The sequence below is a fragment of the Tachypleus tridentatus genome, chromosome 12 (assembly GCF_004210375.1).
Source record: "Tachypleus tridentatus isolate NWPU-2018 chromosome 12, ASM421037v1, whole genome shotgun sequence".
In the NCBI taxonomy this organism is placed as follows: domain Eukaryota; kingdom Metazoa; phylum Arthropoda; class Merostomata; order Xiphosura; family Limulidae; genus Tachypleus; species Tachypleus tridentatus.
Window position 1 is genome coordinate 121269532 of NC_134836.1, and position 17742 is coordinate 121287273.

The 17742-nt window shown below is 32.0% G+C and overlaps 1 protein-coding gene across 4 annotated transcripts; it reads right to left on the reverse strand.

Moving 5' to 3' along the window:
• Positions 1–631: 631 nt before the first annotated feature.
• Positions 632–15763, reverse strand: LOC143234544 (multivesicular body subunit 12B-like). Of its 4 annotated transcripts, XR_013018704.1 has the most exons (4): positions 15605–15763; positions 11147–12022; positions 4236–4360; positions 632–2972 (listed from the first exon to the last, which is right to left on the reverse strand). XR_013018704.1 is itself a non-coding variant. In XM_076471975.1 (2 exons), exon 2 carries the CDS (start codon positions 11991–11993, stop codon positions 11208–11210), a length of 786 nt encoding a protein of 261 aa, XP_076328090.1. In that variant the 5' UTR covers positions 11994–12022; positions 15605–15763; the 3' UTR covers positions 10478–11207. The 4 variants fall into 4 exon arrangements, 1 of the variants encoding a protein (XP_076328090.1); XR_013018705.1 differs by lacking the exon at positions 4236–4360; XR_013018703.1 differs by lacking the exon at positions 632–2972 and having other exon boundaries at positions 3210–4360.
• Between the last annotated feature and the right edge of the window lie 1979 nt (positions 15764–17742).

The following is a 17742-nucleotide window of genomic DNA, read 5'->3' on the forward strand; positions in this document are numbered from 1 at the left end:
GAAGTAAAAGAATTTCTATTGGTAGCCATTTACACGTGTGTGAGCTACGACAGAGCAACACAAAAAGTGGGTATTGTTTAAACAGATAATGGTATCAGTAAGGTATAATGTTATATGTACAGGTAATTTACTTATTGTTTGAATTGTACATTGTTAATACATTAGAAAGAATTTTAAGATGCACATTTAATAGTGCAGGACTTCTTATCGGCCAAGTGGATTATCTGTGTGTGTATATTTTATGTTATGGAGGATACACATATATAACTTGTATTTCTGCTTTATCTGCAAGTCGATACGTGTAATAGTTTTGAATGTGACTTAGAACTGAAGTGGTGCAGTTAAGAGCCTTAAAGTTCTCTCCCTACAAACTACATTGTAGCTTCTTTATGTACATGTAATAAATAGTTTGTATTAAAAAAAATTCACATTTGTGAAAGATGGATTGTTTTTAAAGCAACCCCTATTACAAATCTTAACCGTCAGCTTTGTTTCTTTTAAGATTAACTGCCTGTTCCTCAGGAAAAATGTATTAAAAATAGTTATTAATTTAGTATTCTTGCTGAATTAGTTGCGTATATATTGAAATGAGTAAAAACATGAAAATGAATTTTCTTAAAAGACACTTCGATAACGTTTATTAGATGTGCTTACACCAGAATATTCTTAAGTTATGTTTACAATAATTCTCACAAAGAAAAAGGTTTGAACACAATTTTTATTTTTCAATTAGCAGGACAATTAAGCTACCTCTAATGAGTGAAGTGCGACCAGATCCACACGTTTACTAAGTGTTGCTGTGAACAAACACTGTTGTCGTCACCATCGTGAAAGATCTCTAACAAAATTGTATGCCTTTGAAAGGAGGAAATAATACTTAAGAAAAAATTTTGTTACTGCATTCATCCTGTAAAAAATATTCATTCGGGTCACTAAGCATAATGGATACCCACAACCTAACAAATCTGACCATCTAGTGCTAGCTTATTACTGAAGCAGTACTGACAATGCTTAATCAAACCACAACTGTACATTAAAGATGCAAGTTTTTGTTGTTTTTGAAGGTGGTTTGTCAATTTTTTAGACAACTAACACAAAATTGTAATAGATGCACAAAAAGTTGTTTCTCTAGCAAATTCTGTGAATATTTCCTTTAAACAGAGTGCCTCTGAAGGATGTTGCTTCTTTCACAAGTAACAAATCATAGTTGTGAGCAAGAAAAAGAGAACTTTATAACTGTATGTGTGTTATTACTATTAACCAGATCTGGTACGTATTTGTAACACAAGTGGGAGGACTACTTCAGTGATATGAAATATTTTTCAATTTTTATGTCATTATCAGGAATACGTTTTCATCAAATTATCAGGAACATAGAGCCCTGATAAACAACAGCCAAGGGAATGAGTTTGGAGAAATCATCTAATTAGTGAATGGATGAACAAGACTCCCACTGTCCCTATCTACTATATAGTAAAATCACAGCCAACTGAATGGGCTTGGAGAAATCAACTAATTAGTGACGTTCATGAATGGTTTTCCCACTGTCTCTCTCTACCATCTAGCAAACCCACAACCACCAGAATGGGCTTGGAGAAGTCAATTTAAAGTCTAGTGGTTCTAGTTTCATTTGTGTGTGGAGACATGAAGAAATTCAGTATTATTATGAATTTTGTAACAAATGTGATCTGTGGTGTTTCATTTCATGAACTACATATAGGATTGCTGAATAGCTCAATCTTTCAATACCTCTGCTGCACATGTTTATGGGTAACATATACAGTGTTTAAAAGCTATATTGGATGTAAATCTAATATAGCCATATTTGTTTCATATTTTATTTTAATACATAAACATTTAAATCAGCATCAGGGACAGAAGAGAGTTTGTCTATTTTAAGTGTCATGGTAACAGTTGTGTTCTTTAGCATTTATTTGACTGTTACCTATGAAACCAAGATAAAGTGAACATTTCTGTTGTTTTTCTTCCCACCCTTAAGTTGAAATTCTCGGCAGACAAGCACAGATCTTATTAATTTATTTGTTCTGACAGTAATAGCAAGTGTTCCAGCACAACTAATACTTTGCTTCTATCTGGAAGACGGTACACTAAGATACACTTGAAAAAAGCATTGCATTGATCAAAACAAGTTGTAAAATTTTATTTTGCAAATACAATCTGTCCTCTTCCAAACTGTCAAACTTAGATGACAATTCTATATTTATTTAAAATGTTAAAACCTTTACTAGATGTATTTCAGTAAATATTTTAAACAGACTATGCTAGATGACGTATTTGTTTTGTGATACATAAAATGCACTTTTCTACTAAAATTTACATATTCTATTACTTCAGTAATTATTACACCCATCGAGATCCCAACCTTCCTACAAAAAATATTTGCAAAGTATTTTTTACATTCCCAAGTTGTTCTTTCTGTTCTAACAAACAGCAGTATAGCTAGGCCTCGCCTCCAACGAAGATGTCAGGATAAAATTACTATCTACACCCAGATAAAAGTCATGTATCATATATATAAAAGTCATGTATCATATATAAATAAACCAGAAAACAAGTTGGTTCTTTCCCGACCATCATGTTCTACTTTGACACTTAAAACTTTAGAACAAACTGGACCTAAAAAGGTTTTCCATCAGTGTTTGAGCTTTGAAAGCAAGAAATAAATTTTGCTAATTGTATAACTTGTTCCAACTTAAATTACATAAAGGGACAATCAATCTTCCTTGCAATCTCGTTTTAAATTAAAACAAATCAGTGAGCAAAGCCATTAAACTGTAAATTACTGATCTTATCCACTGCTTTTTTAACTTACAAAAGTTCTTGCTGATGGAAGTTGAAGGTTCTGTAATTCTTGTCTGTAAGTTAGCTTGGTGTTCCATCTCTGTTTTCTGGTGAAATCAATCCAAAGTTGTTGCCATAAGTTAGTTTTCTCTTCCTCAGCCTTTTGTCATCTATATACAGTTAGCCAAAGACTGGGATTTTTTAAGCTATTATATTTCAAACAGTCATAGAAAACTATTTAAACAATGAAAAGGTTAAAAACTTCAAGCTATTTATTGTAATTAATCAACTTTACGCTGCAGTCGCTTCGACCTGAATGACCAAAGAACTGTTGACCCTGAACTCCTACTGAATTTTAATATGAATGGGTGAAACTTTTTTAAATGAAATTCTTAGGTTCACCAATTGAAAAAGTCATATAACTTTAATACTGAAGCTGATTACCACAGTTGGAAGTACAAACAATCACAATGGTATTATTAATTTCTTTTCTTCAATTAACACTATCCTGTAAAACTGGTTCTCAACATAAGGCCAAAAACAAGCACTAGGTGGTCACAAGTTTAACAGACAAATAAAATCTTATGTAGCAAACAAAGCTACATGGCACAGTTGAAATGTATTTTCAAACAGGTGGGGTCATACAGATTTGGGATGAGTTGACAGAAGAAGTGTGAAGACCATCTCTTTAAAAATAATAAGTCAGTGTATTATGTAATTGCTCCAACCATTATCACAAATTTTTAATCTATTGCAGCTTAGTTTAAATGTCAGCTAAATTAGTGTTGGGTCATTATATTCTAAGGACTGTTTTGTTTTCAAAACTGTACAACTGTAAACTACATTATTTTGGACAGCCAACTTAATGAACAAAATGGCTTCAGTAGTGACATCCAAGTGTAAAGGTAATACATACTGGATGTGCTCTTTAGAAGAAGTAACTACTGGACGTCCTTTGTATTTTATTGTTCTCAACAGAAGAATTACTGTTTCAGTTGGAAAAAAATTCCAGCAATAAAACTAAATAAAAGCAAGTCTGAAAAAGTTAACACTTGAAATGTGAAGCTGATGATCCAGCAATAAAAAATAAGTAAAGTAACATGGTGTTTACAAACAAAGTCTGTAAATAGACGATTAATACAAGGGGCTGGTGACACTGTCTTTTTCCTATTTGTGGGTATTAGTAACAGATTAGCATAACTGCTGAAGTGAGAGATGACCAACTGAAACAAGAAATTGACAGACCAAAGTGGAGATGCATGCAGTGGGAAAATGTTTAAATTTTATGTGCAAATTTTAATTGTTTTGGTCAGATCATACAAAATATAGATTTCATATGGAAAGAGGAAAGCTTGTATGTTACATTATTGAAAAATGATTTTATATACTCAGATTGATATCCAAAGTCTGGAGGTAACACTGAATTTTTTTACCTCATCAGCATTCACTCTTTTACTTTATACTATTCTTGTATGTGACTCCAAAATCCTTTAAGTACCTCACTGTATTAACACTACAGTTACAATGTTCCTTTGTCACCTGTCTCTCCTTGCTGTTTCTGGAAAATAAGGACAAATATCATCACAAACAAGTGATGACAACAAACTAAAACACAACTTAAAATCATTACATAAATGGTCTGTTGAGATGCAAGAAACACCATGAACAATTACTTTCGGACACCCCTACGAGTGGTTTTCACTAGACATTTAAAAGCTAAATTCTAGTAAACTTCACTCTCCCCTCAACACTCAGAACTTTAGCATTTAGAACTGTTAAAGCAGAAATAAAAAAAATTAACAATTTTAACTGAACAATAACAAAAAAATTAAATACTCTAAGAAGAAATTATACTCTCATTGATGTGTTTTTTTCTAAATGAGGATCAGTGGTATAATCTTCACATTTCAAACACATTGACATGTAACACACAGCATACAACTTTCACCGTAGTTCCAATTTCATAAGTGGCTAGTTTGATTTCAAACAGTGAAAGATATTACAACATCCTGAATTTTATTTGATAACAGCTGTTTTCTAAACTTGTAAATAAATGTTTGTCTCATACTGTACAAAACTGAAGAAAAGGATTTATCTGTCACTCTTATAATACACCTATGACTTCAACAACATAATATGATTCTTCATGGTAATAACCTAGCACCCTATATTGTACCCAACTCCAACTTACTTGTGATTATTCTTTGTGAACCTAGAAAGATTTAAACAAACATTATTTCATAAAATATAGAGAGCAGTTTAAAAAGCAGTGTCTAATCATACCAATCATTTTCTTTGTTACAATACCTGATGTTGTACTACAGAAGGTAAGGTCTGTGGTACAGGCAACCCTTCTTCAAACATACATTGTTACAGTACCTGATGCTCTACTACAGAAGGTAAGGTCTGTGGTACAAGCAACCCTTCTTCACACATACATTGTTACAGTACCTGATGCTCTACTACAGAAGGTAAGGTCTGTAGTACAAGCAACCCTTCTTCACACATACATTGTTACAATACCTGATGCTCTACTACAGAAGGTAAGGTCTGTGGTACAAACAACCCTTCTTCACACTTACATTGTTACAGTACCTGATGCTCTACTACAGAAGGTAAGGTCTGTGGTACAAACAACCCTTCTTCACACCTACATTGTTACAGTACCTGATGCTCTACTACAGAAGGTAAGGTCTGTAGTACAAGCAACCCTTCTTCACACATACATTGTTACAGTACCTGATGCTCTACTACAGAAGGTAAGGTCTGTAGTACAAGCAACCCTTCTTCACACATACATTGTTACAGTACCTGATGCTCTACTACAGAAGGTAAGGTCTGTGGTACAAGCAACCCTTCTTCACACTTACATTGTTACAGTACCTGATGCTCTACTACAGAAGGTAAGGTCTGTGGTACAAACAACCCTTCTTCACACTTACATTGTTACAGTACCTGATGCTCTACTACAGAAGGTAGGGTCTGTGGTACAAGCAACCCTTCTTCAAACATACATTGTTACAATACCTGTTGTTACAATATGAGAAGACAAAAAAAATGGTTAACCACAGCATGAAACACTTAGTAAGATTAAAAGTGTGCGTAAAGATATCTACATATTAAATGCTTGTAAAATCATTTAAAAAGTAATAAATCAATGTATGCTGTTTCACTGTATTTACAGTCACTGGCATAATAATATAGAAACAACTTTTTACCACAAGAATTGTGACATTTGTCCTCCAGGTATTCTAACTTATTTGTCACCCCCCTCTGAAAAAAATGTTATACTTTAGATATTGTTCAGATGAAACAGGTTTATAGCCTTCAATCTTATTTTTTGTCTATAAAGTCAAGAACTAGAAAACCAGAGCCAACTACCGTACTCATATGTTTAACAAGCTACCACAAGTTTCCTCTGATGTTGAATACTATATTATATATAACCAACAGAAAGTCAAAATTTTAATCTATCAAATAATATATGGTGTACATTGCATTGTCCATTTCAACATCCAGTTTCAAATCTATTCTCACGGGAATCAAATCAACAAGTTTAGCTAAATTTTTAAAAGGCTCTTACCACACAGTCAGAAGATAACAGAGGGCACTGTTTGCTTTTTGTGTATTATCATTGTGTTCTTTAGTGCATTCCTTAATCAAATAAAAAAATATTTAGTGTAGTAGTATAAATTTCTTATAAAATTTAAGAAAAGTAAATAGAAAATAAATGGCTGAAATGAAAAAATAAAGGATCCACTCAACTGTTCCAGTGTTTCCACTGATAAGGTTTAATATTAACTAGTTTTAAGATTTTTTAAAATACATATAACAAGTAAAACTCAATAACATATGCAAAAGTAATATGTGGACAGCTTTGTAACCTAGGTGGGAAAACAGGCATCAATTTGGGTTACTTACAGTGCTGATGAAAAGACAATTCTTAAAAAATTGATTTTAACTTGGTAAACAACCAGTAACACTATCAAAAAAAAAAAAGGCCTAGCTTAAACTGATTAAAAATTTAAAAATTATTTAATGTATGCACAAAGGTGAACATATAACATCTGCATGTTGATAAAATGTATGCAATAAAACATACAAGATATAAAGTTTGCATTTTAATGCACAGGTGTGCAGATCAAACTGTTATAGTAGCAATATTAAATACACTGACAAATAAAGCAACACAACTAAAACATCTTGTATGCAAGTCAACCATTCTGAATAGTAAAAGACAATTTTTTCAACCTAATCTTTCAATGTTCATAAGGATATTTTTTATGCTGTTACATTTAAACACAATAACATTTTTTACAAAAGAATACATCAGCCATTATTACGAGCTGAACGCTAATGGATGAACAAAAAAATCCAGGACTTGCAAGTATTTACAAAGACTAGATAACGTCTTAAGTTTGAAAAACATGCAAGTTACAACTAAATATGTACATTCACTATTTTTTCAATGCTCGCATGTTCAGGTCTTTTTTTTTTTTTATCATAAAGACATGAAACATTGACTAGATAATATCTTAAGTAGTTTAATAACTATGCTAGATCTACATCTACACAATTACTACAAGTTCACTAACCCCAGTTTCTGACACACATGCCATTTCTTAGTTAAGATAACATTGCATTTGGCATTCTACAGTAACATTACTGTGGGTGTATTCTCTAATTTTAAAATATTACAGCACCTTACAACCCACACGAATCAATTTGCTACTTCTCTTACAATGCACCCACAGCTTAAAAATACCACACATGGGTCTGGAAGTGTAAGTTGGTCCTATGCTAGAGCTTTGGATTTATGAGCTAGTAAACCAGACACATTTATTTTGTCATATCAATATGTCTGTTAAACAAAAATGATTTTAAGGCTTTCTCTTTTATTTGTTAAATAATTATTGGAAATGTTACAGTGTATAAAATGAAAATGTACATGTCAAACAGCAAACAATCATTATTGATTTATAATTTTAACACAACATTAGCTATTAGATTAAACAGAACAAAAAGTCCAGATTTTTGGTTATTTGTCACAGTTGTTTGTCAGAACTTAAATTGTTTTTAAGGTTCAGTTGACTGTGATCGATACGATATTTGAATAATTCAGATTAATCCTTTAAAACACATGTTTAAAACACATTTTGTACATTCCACAGAAATCCAAGAAGCATAATATTGAACTAAAACAAGTTTACCAAGTATTGTCAAAGATCAACATTTAGTTTATTGGAAAAAGTAGCAACCAGAAATTTGTAATGCTGCATTAGGGCTATCTCCCCTAGCCATCTATAATGTAGTAATGCAAAAGTAGAGAGAAGGCAGCTACTCATCACTACCTCTTGGGCTACTCTTTTTACCAATGAATAGTGGAATTGACCATCAGATCTTAATAACCCCACAGCTGAAAAGGCAAGCATGTTTAGCAGAACATGAAGTCAAACCTGTGACCTTCAGTTTGCAAGGTAAGTGCCTTAACCACCTGGCCAGTTCTGTAAGTACTGTACATAGACTTTATTTTTACAACTTTCACTTTCTTGTTTACTAAGAAAATAATAATTATTAGTAAAAAATATATATTTTTATTATTAATAATAATAGTTCGATAACTGTAATAACAGACAAGAGGATGTATACTGGTTTTGTTAGTAAACTTGTAATTTATTTTTGCAGGAAGATGGTGATTCCTTAGTGAATCATAACAGTGTGAAATAAGCATACATTCACAGGTGGCAAAGGACATCTGGACTTTTGTTGTTACTTTAGAACTTGTCAATGAAGATGGTGATTCCTTAGTGAATCATAACAGCTTGAAATAAGCACTTTTAAGCATATCTGATGTGAACCAAACAGGCACAAGAACTGTACTCAAGTAGCAGAAGTGAAGAGCCCTTTTAATATACCTGGAAGAAAAGAAAAAAAAAAGATTGGCTTGGAAGACCTCTAAAACAAATGTACCAATAATGCTTGAGCCATGTTACAAACATCGTAAATCACTCCTACTCCCATTTAGAGGTTTGTAACAGAAGTTGTCCAGACCAATTTGTATGACACAGAAGAAAATTAGGAAATCATCTTTAGGTTCTCATTAAATCTGCAACCAAGGATAAATGTACACAGTTGCTACAAGCATCATTTGTATACCAAACAAAAGGCTATACTGGTCTCCAGTTAACATGTCATCTGCAAGTGGTATGACAATAAAGCAGCAATCGTTGCCTCCAACTATGATGATGTTGTACTTGTCGAGGAATGCAACAGACATGATGTGAACAGGGAAAAGTGACAGTTCTCTGACTAAAATGTATACTTGTATGCAATAAGATGACCAGAAGGGTTCAAAAGACAAGATACTTTTATCACTTTATAAGATTTTTACCAATGGATGATAATCATATGTTTATCTGGCTTTGCACTTCTTAGAAACATCCATCACAAATGCCTGCATTCTCCAGAGAAGAAGGTAAGAGATGCTATCTACTGAAAGGATATACTACACAAGTAGAAGAGACACTAGACAGTCAGGATGATGACAATGTTAGTCAGCCTCTGAAGAAAGACGATTAACATGTTAATCCAACTGTGGTATCACAGCTTCCACAAAAAGCAGGAAAATAAAGGCCAAAAACTGTAGACCAGAACACAAATAATTAAAATGTCTTTCTGTACTAAGCATAAGATCTGTGCTTGCATCATGAAGAACTGCTACAAGAAACACTGAAAAGATGTCAAAACAGAACTAAGAAACTGTTTGTCTTCATGAAGATTTTAACTTCCATTTTCCACTTTCTCTTAATATAATTAATATAATTTCTCATTAATGTAATAAGTTAAAGATAATCAATTTGTAGCTATTACATCTGGACTTTTGTTGTTACTTTAGAACTTGTCAATAACTTTTAATTGCTTCTTCAAAGGTTCACTCTCATGTTTTCTACCATCAATGCCTGAAAAAAACTCCTATAAAATGGATCTAAGAAAACTTGGAACATTATTCTTGTCTTAAAAGTTGAATTTGAGGTATTTGCAAAGCAGTGTTCAAAATTTGAAATGATTTTAATACAAGGAAAACAGAGGTTACAAATGGTTAACAGTGCCATTTACAAAAATACAGATGTGTATTTTCCTGTATTTCTTAAAAATAAAATTTAAAGATAACAAGGTCCCACTGATTCATTATTGGTCATTCCATTCACTAACCTTAAAAAACAAACTAAAGTTAGCCCTAATCATTCAAATATGTATTAAGCCTTTCTTTAAATTTATTGCCATCATACTTGAAAACAAAATTCAAAGGCCAATGAACCTGTTGGCAAAATAAAACTTGATTAAAAAATGGCTTCTACCCTGCCAAATTTTGTCTGCCTGGATCATATTAACTAAATGTTATTAAATGACAAATTTACAAGATGAAATTTATGAAAATGAGAATGTAATTTTAAACAATATGTAGAGAAATTATACCCAAGCTTCAGAAATCAAAACTGTATCCACCTGGTGGTCACAAAACAATAGAAATTAAAGTTCTAATGTTTGTTAATTTATATGCTACAGTATACTAAACACAAACTTTCTTAATCCTGCACACAAGAGTACCAGAGCAGAGGTCAATGTGTTTACAACAACCTTTTACAAAGTATCATCCACCATAGTATATTTCATATCAAAGTTATAAACTGTTCATTTTACTCCAAGCTACTGATTTAATAACAGCTTGTGGTGCGAGAGGAAAAAACAGATACAATATACAAGGATGCTGAATAAAACTATAGATATGTATTTAGTATATTCTAGAGACTATATAAATACAATCCAGAAACAACAGATACAAATATCTGTATTGTTCACATGAACACCTTATATTCTTATTTTTCAGAGCCCAAGTCAGCCGTTCATCGGCAATTCAGAGATATCTTAACCACAAGCACCTTTGTAACACATCTGAATTTTATGCATTCAAACCTTCTATACGCGAGGGAAAGCTTGTCGCATTCCATTTAGAGTTATTTGTTAAATTCAGGATTATAGCCAATGTTCCTTCTTTAGTACAAGACCAGTAAAATGGACTGACCACACACATTCAATGAATACATCACCCATACTGTCAATATGGGTAATCAGCATTGCAACTTTCAGAGTCTATCAGCTGACAGCAGTAAAAGAATATACATGAATGGTTGTTTCCTTTAAACAAATATTCGTTTGTCACACAAGTTAAAATGTCATATAGTATATATTTTTATATTTGTTAGTACTCTCTGTGAATTAACATTTATCATGTCTAATATTACACTAACAATGGTAATTTCATCATTTTTTTTATAGTACATACCCATGACTGATTATAACTTATTTAAAGTCCAAGTTCTCGAACATGAACATTAAAAAAACAATCATGTGAATTTGGATGAAAAGCTTTGCTGAGATTGATGTTCGACATGAAAACTGTAGTTATACTGCATTAGTAACTGATCTTCCGTCTTCAGTATGATGTGAGGAATAGTACACTGTAGCAGGTGGCTAATATCAGCATATTTTGGATTTACAGTAAATGGAATACCATCTAAAGCAGCAACATAACCACTTGTACTCCTATAAAATGTCTGCTGTCCTCGAACCAAGGACTGTTCATTATTTCCTCTCCAGCAATGACTGTTACAAGATAAGCCATATGGTTGTGGACCTATACCTCCTGGTATCTTTGTTGGAGATACTGGTCTGCATTTGTAACAAATTAATAAACTATTCAATTCTCCTGCAAGGGTAAATCCAGAGGGAGGCTTCTTTAATTTACTCAGTACAATAATATCAGTTACTAACTTGTGCACCAATTCTTTCTTCATCAACTTGTAGCACAGATTTTCTTTTTTTGTAGCTTTCTGCTGGGTATCAATAGTGTACAACAGAAGAGTGAACTCTGGTGGAAATTCTCTTTCTCCAACTACAGCGATAGACTCGACCACTTCATCAGAACTGTTTTCATCTTTTGAAAAACAAATATATCTGGTGATTCGCTTCACAAACATTCTGTCTTTCCACAAATCAGCATCTGTATCCTGGTCAAAAGTCCTAGATACCACTTGAAAGCCTTGCGGGCATTTAGTAGGATCTTCCACCACATAAATACTGGTCACTGGTCGATCATCTGGTAAAGCTTTTAAAACATTCTGAAGATCCATAGTTACTGGTGAAGTAGCTCACACATTTCCTAAATTACAACAAAAGAATCTACTTATTAAAAGATGCATCTTACACTTAAATGACCATAATATCAAATTAACAATTTCAATTAATAAAGAACTGGTAGTTTTGTTATAAATATTATACCATCCATTACTAAGATATACATAAATACTTGATAATATATGATATCAAGTACAAAACAGTGTGTAATGACTGTAGTATGGATTGTTAACTGGAACTTAAACCTTGGTACATCAGCTGGTAGAATGCCAAGTCAGTAAGACAAAGGTCATATTTTCAAATCCAAATTGGATACACAACTGATGTATAATCTGTGTCAACCTAATGTTCATCTCATCTTTAACATTACATCACTTGTTTTGTAACAACTAGCAACACTAGTTAAGTTTAGGAGGAAATCTCAAGTTGCTTCTACAAGAAGATTAGTTCACTGTATATTTATATCTTGGACAACTAAACTGGTTGGTCACTCAAAATGAAATTCATGGTCAGGGCATGTAATTTAAAAATCAAATTCACCATGATAAGACAGATAGGCACACGTCTTGTATGCGAGTTAAAACTAAGCAACTAGAAATCAGGTATTTGTTCTAATTAGCAGTATTCCACAATAAAACATGCCTTTTTAAAGGATACTTGTTTTTCAAATTCACTAAGTATTCTTTGAAAAAGAATTGTTCTGTAACGAGCAAATGGAAATTAGTAACATAATATGAAAACAAAATAATATTGTACACTAGAAAATACAACTTCAAAAATGCTAAGTTTCACTTAACAGTATTCATAAATATCGCTGAACTTGATAACAATACAGGTAAATACTTGTTTGTCTCAATACATCCCAAGAATGCTTGCATTCACTCTTTCAATTTCAGAAAACTATATTAAACTAGTGTATAACTCATCAAAAATAACAAAGCAAGTACAACCACTCCACAGTGTACCCTAACCTCAACCACTCCACAGTGTACCCTAACCTTACATTTCTCAGTTAACTGGAATAATTGTTTTGAAATAAAGCTTGACCAACATAGAGGCTGAAATTGCAGTCAAGGCAGTAAAACATCAGTATATTCGTTTTCCAGCCAATCAAAACTGATATCAATCGTAAAATAAACCTGCGACATATTCACAGGATAATTACTCTTAACGACCAATCAGACTAACAACTTCTAATATATGGAAAAGCCAGTGTGTTTTGGTAACACTGTATTCCAACAATGGCTTTTATGTTATGTTGCTTAGCAACAAATATATAACTTAATATTGCTGTCTATGCATTAAAATTATAAAATTAAAAGTATAGACAATAAAACAGATTTGTTATATTCTTAATTTAGTTCAGTAGGTTAAATTCATCATATAACAGAAGTAACAAGTTTAATATTCAATTGATATTTTTACTTTCATGATAAATTGTTAACACTTGGCTCTAGGTTAGGTGATTCCACACCATGTCTTTACTTTAGACTTATAATACCAACACTCACTACACTTATAAGGTTTCACAGAAACACCATCAGCATCACTGTCACTAAAATCATAATGGGCAAACACTAATCAAATTATTCTACATGAACTTTTGACTTTTATGACTCTTATTTCATGAAATCAAGCATGACAAGATACACACTGACTTTTAACATTATGCTGACTTAAGACCAATGGCTTCCTCAATCACCCAATCCTAGCCACCAAATTAATTAGGTGCAAATATTGATAAATACTTAACTAAGATAACATGACAATGTTGTTCGTAAAGTCCTTCCTTAAACACAAATAAAAAATATATTAAAATGCACAGTCAAAGAATAAGTTATTAATAGTAAAAAATTAAACTAATTTTTTTCATATTGTACAGCAAACTGACTGTACTCTTTCTTACTAGCAAAGCTGCACATTTTCAACAAACAGTTCAAGCCTAATCTATTCTTATACTTGCTATGTAGTTAGGTTGGTCTCAGGGAACTCTTACTAGAAATCCTGAAAAGGAACAAACCAAAGAAAAAAATGTCCCTTACTGATAGTTATCATTCATCATATTTTACTTTCAGTGGACAACAAGGGATAATTTGTACTATTTAAGTTATACCATTACTTACTTCCACCCTATTTTCACACATTAAACATTCCAAACCTCAAATAATCCTGGTGGTTCTTTTTCTAAACAAGGTCATTGAAACAGAATACTTGAATATGAGATACTTTGTCTAATAATTTAAAATTCTATTACAGAATAACATAACTAAAAGTGAACATTTCAAAATTAGGTTAACAGTATTTCATAGAATGAGTTAATGACATTTTTCTTAGTTTATGTCCTATGTGGCATCTACTTTATCAAGAACCATTAAAAATTTAAGCACAGTAAGCCTGTGGTCATTTCTATCATCCACATAACAATTAATATTTTTAACAAATGAACAGATTTTGTTGGGCTAAGAAGTCTTTTCTTTATGATGCTTTACTAAATTTCACAATCTTCTTTTACTAATTTCTACAGAAATTATTAATCCTCATCAGATTAATTACTTTTCTTTATGATGCTTTACTAAATTTCACAATCTTCTTTTACTAATTTCTACAGAATTTTACACACTAAAGTAAGACTAGTTTTCCACGAAACTCTTACATAGCTTTACTTTTGTTAAAAAGACATCTACAACGTGTTCACAAAACTTCCTACATAGTTCAAATCTCTTTCCACAAAACTACAGCACCTTTGGTACATTTTGAAATTCTTAGTAGTTTAGTATTATCTGCAAATTTAACCAATGTTCTGGCTGTTCCTCACCAATGTCATAAATGACAGTCCGTAATACGTAACGGCTGTTCCTCACCAATGTCATTAATGACAGTCCGTAAATGTAACGGCTGTTCCTCACCAATGTCATTAATGATGGTCCTACTATATCATTCCATTCATTGCCCATGGTATATTAAATTAACATTTTCAACCAAACTTAAATTTGTAATTCATCAACTTACATTGTTTAATTCATGCTGAATAATGAAATATTCCTGTAAGTTAACAATCCTATTATCATTTTAAAGCAGATTCATATTTTCTAAATACTATTTAAAGCATCATAAAGTGACAACAAAATCTAGAATATGCAATTTAAAGAGTGAAAACAATCCATACCATTATACACTTACTCCAGAATATAGCATCTAGGTTTCAACTCAATTACTTTTCAATAATTTGGCTGACTCTGTATTACTATTAATCTCTTACGTTAAGTATTGGCAAATTTATACAGATAACAGCAATATTCAACACCTACTACATTCTTATTTAGAAAAGTATTAGATGTGTCACACTGCTCTACATTTCATATGTAATAGCATTAGTACTAATTCGAGGTTTTGGTAGGATAATAATACCGTTAAAACATATAAAAGTACTAAATAATGTGTGTGTTTTATTACAGCAAAGCCACACCGAGCTATCTACTGTGTCCAGCTAAATAGAAATACTATATAATTACTACTATATAATAATTGATATTAATATTATTAATTAAAACATTAACAGTAATACTATATAGTTTAGTAAATACTTGGAAATCAGACGGTACATTACCTCAGACTCAAATTCTAAAATGAAAATCAATTCAATTTAAATAATTTAAATGTTTTATTCTAGGCGTAAAAACGTTAAAGGTATAGACGAAACACAATTTCAAATGTGAATATTTTATCGTATTATCAAGAAATATATCATGTGATACTGTTGGTTGTTTGTCTTGATGTTTGCCCTCTTGTGCTCCTTTCAGAAAACATTTCCTTTACCCATTCTTTATACAAAAATCTAAAATAAGTAATTCAATAGAAACGTCTGAAAATGAAAGACAGCTTAAACATTCATAATTATACAAGACACGATAAGCACGATCAAACAAAATAACACTATTTCAGCATAAATAAATGCAACTCGGGTAAAAAATAATATAATTAATATTGTTATAGGCGCGTGCATATGTATAAAGCTAAGTGACACACAACCAAGACAAGGATCACAAATGTCATGGTGTAGATAACCCACTGTATAACTCTGCCCTAAAATAAAGAGGATATGATGGGAAGTGAATGTATTTGTTGTTGTTTTTACAGATGTTCACCCAAAGATGTGAAAGAGCTATCCTCGCTGGCTATTTCTTAATTTAAACTGATAGATTGGACAAGAGGAAGAACAGCACTCACTGTCATCTCTTGGGCTACTTAATCAAATAACGTGATTTGACAGTCACTGTTATAACACAACCACTGTCCCAAAGCGCAGATCGCGAATTTCTTTTCAGTAATGGGACTCGGATCACGGACCCTTTGATTCACTATCCAACACACTGATCTTCATACAACGCCTGAGCCGTGGAGAAAGCAATCTTTAGGAGGGTAGTTATAAATATTTTACTGCCAATTAACGGTGTAGGGATGAGGGGATACTGTTATTTGAGCTATTCGTGGAACTAGCTTTTCCACCGTATATTCCGTTGCAAAGTGGTGAAATCTAAAAATATCCATTGTTGTACGTAGCGTTGCTGTAATCATTCTTCGTGACAGGAAAACAAATTATTATTAACAGTTTCGAATACATTTAAGTGGCTACAAACTTTGAAATTGAATCTCTAAATAAAATAGCATTCTTGCAGTATTGCTTTGGTTTGTTTTAAATTTCGCGCATAGCTAGACGAGAGCTATCTGCTCTAGCCATCCATAATTTTGCAGTGTAAGACTAGACGGAAGGCAGCTAGTCATCATCACCCACCGCCAACTCTTGGGCTACTCTTTTACCAACGAATAATATTTGTAATGATTATGAGATAATTATAAATATTTAATGAATGGTTTAAAATACGTACACACGTTCCAAAGAAAACTACAAAAAAAACAAAAAAACTAGTGAGAATTTGTAGAGTGATTTCAAATAAGTCACATCGAAACTGTACTGTTAATAAAATTTGCAAAAACGTAATTGTTTTTAGCTATAGTTGTACGATTAACAAATAAAGGTGAATAAAGAATCCAGAAGAAAAAAAACCTACTTTTATTATGAAACTAAAATTGAATTTTTATTAAATATAATTTCTGCCGTGTCGCTATAATCGTTCTTATTAAAATACTTTATTATTAGTGACAGTGAATTATTTAACTAATGTGATATGGAAACCATCATATTTAAGCACATATTGTAGCTCATATAATTTAGTAAAGGACAATGGTGCCGTTACTGTTAAGTGATTCTATGACCCTTTAAACAAATATTATTTGACAAAATTGAGAATTAATAGATGTCACTAGTATCGCGTTTTTTGTTTAGTGTTTTTCGATATTATCCGTAAAACTGGCAGGGTTCCATAAAGAGAGAAAAACACATTTAACTTTGCTCATAACAGTAAAACCGGATTTTAATACATGTTGTGGACACAGCACAGATAACTCTTTAAGTAACTATGCGCTTAACTACAAACAAACAAACATTAAGGCAAACTAGAATTTGAGTTAAACAATGTTAGCATATTCTTTGATAGACTGTTTAAGCAGAGTATTCATGATGAAACTTTGTAGAAAGGACGGCAACTGTCTGTTGTTGAGACACAAGTGTAGAGGACGACGTTACGAAAGTCTGAAGACGAAAGACAGAAGACTTTCGAAATGTCATCAGTTACCGTCCATTCTATAAAGATTCATCAATGTTAGCATATATAAATATTCACGTCA

Bases quoted from the DNA above. Each gene is read 5' to 3' on its own strand.
- LOC143234544 (XM_076471975.1), bottom strand. From the start codon at position 11,993: ATGGATCTTCAGAATGTTTTAAAAGCTTTACCAGATGATCGACCAGTG.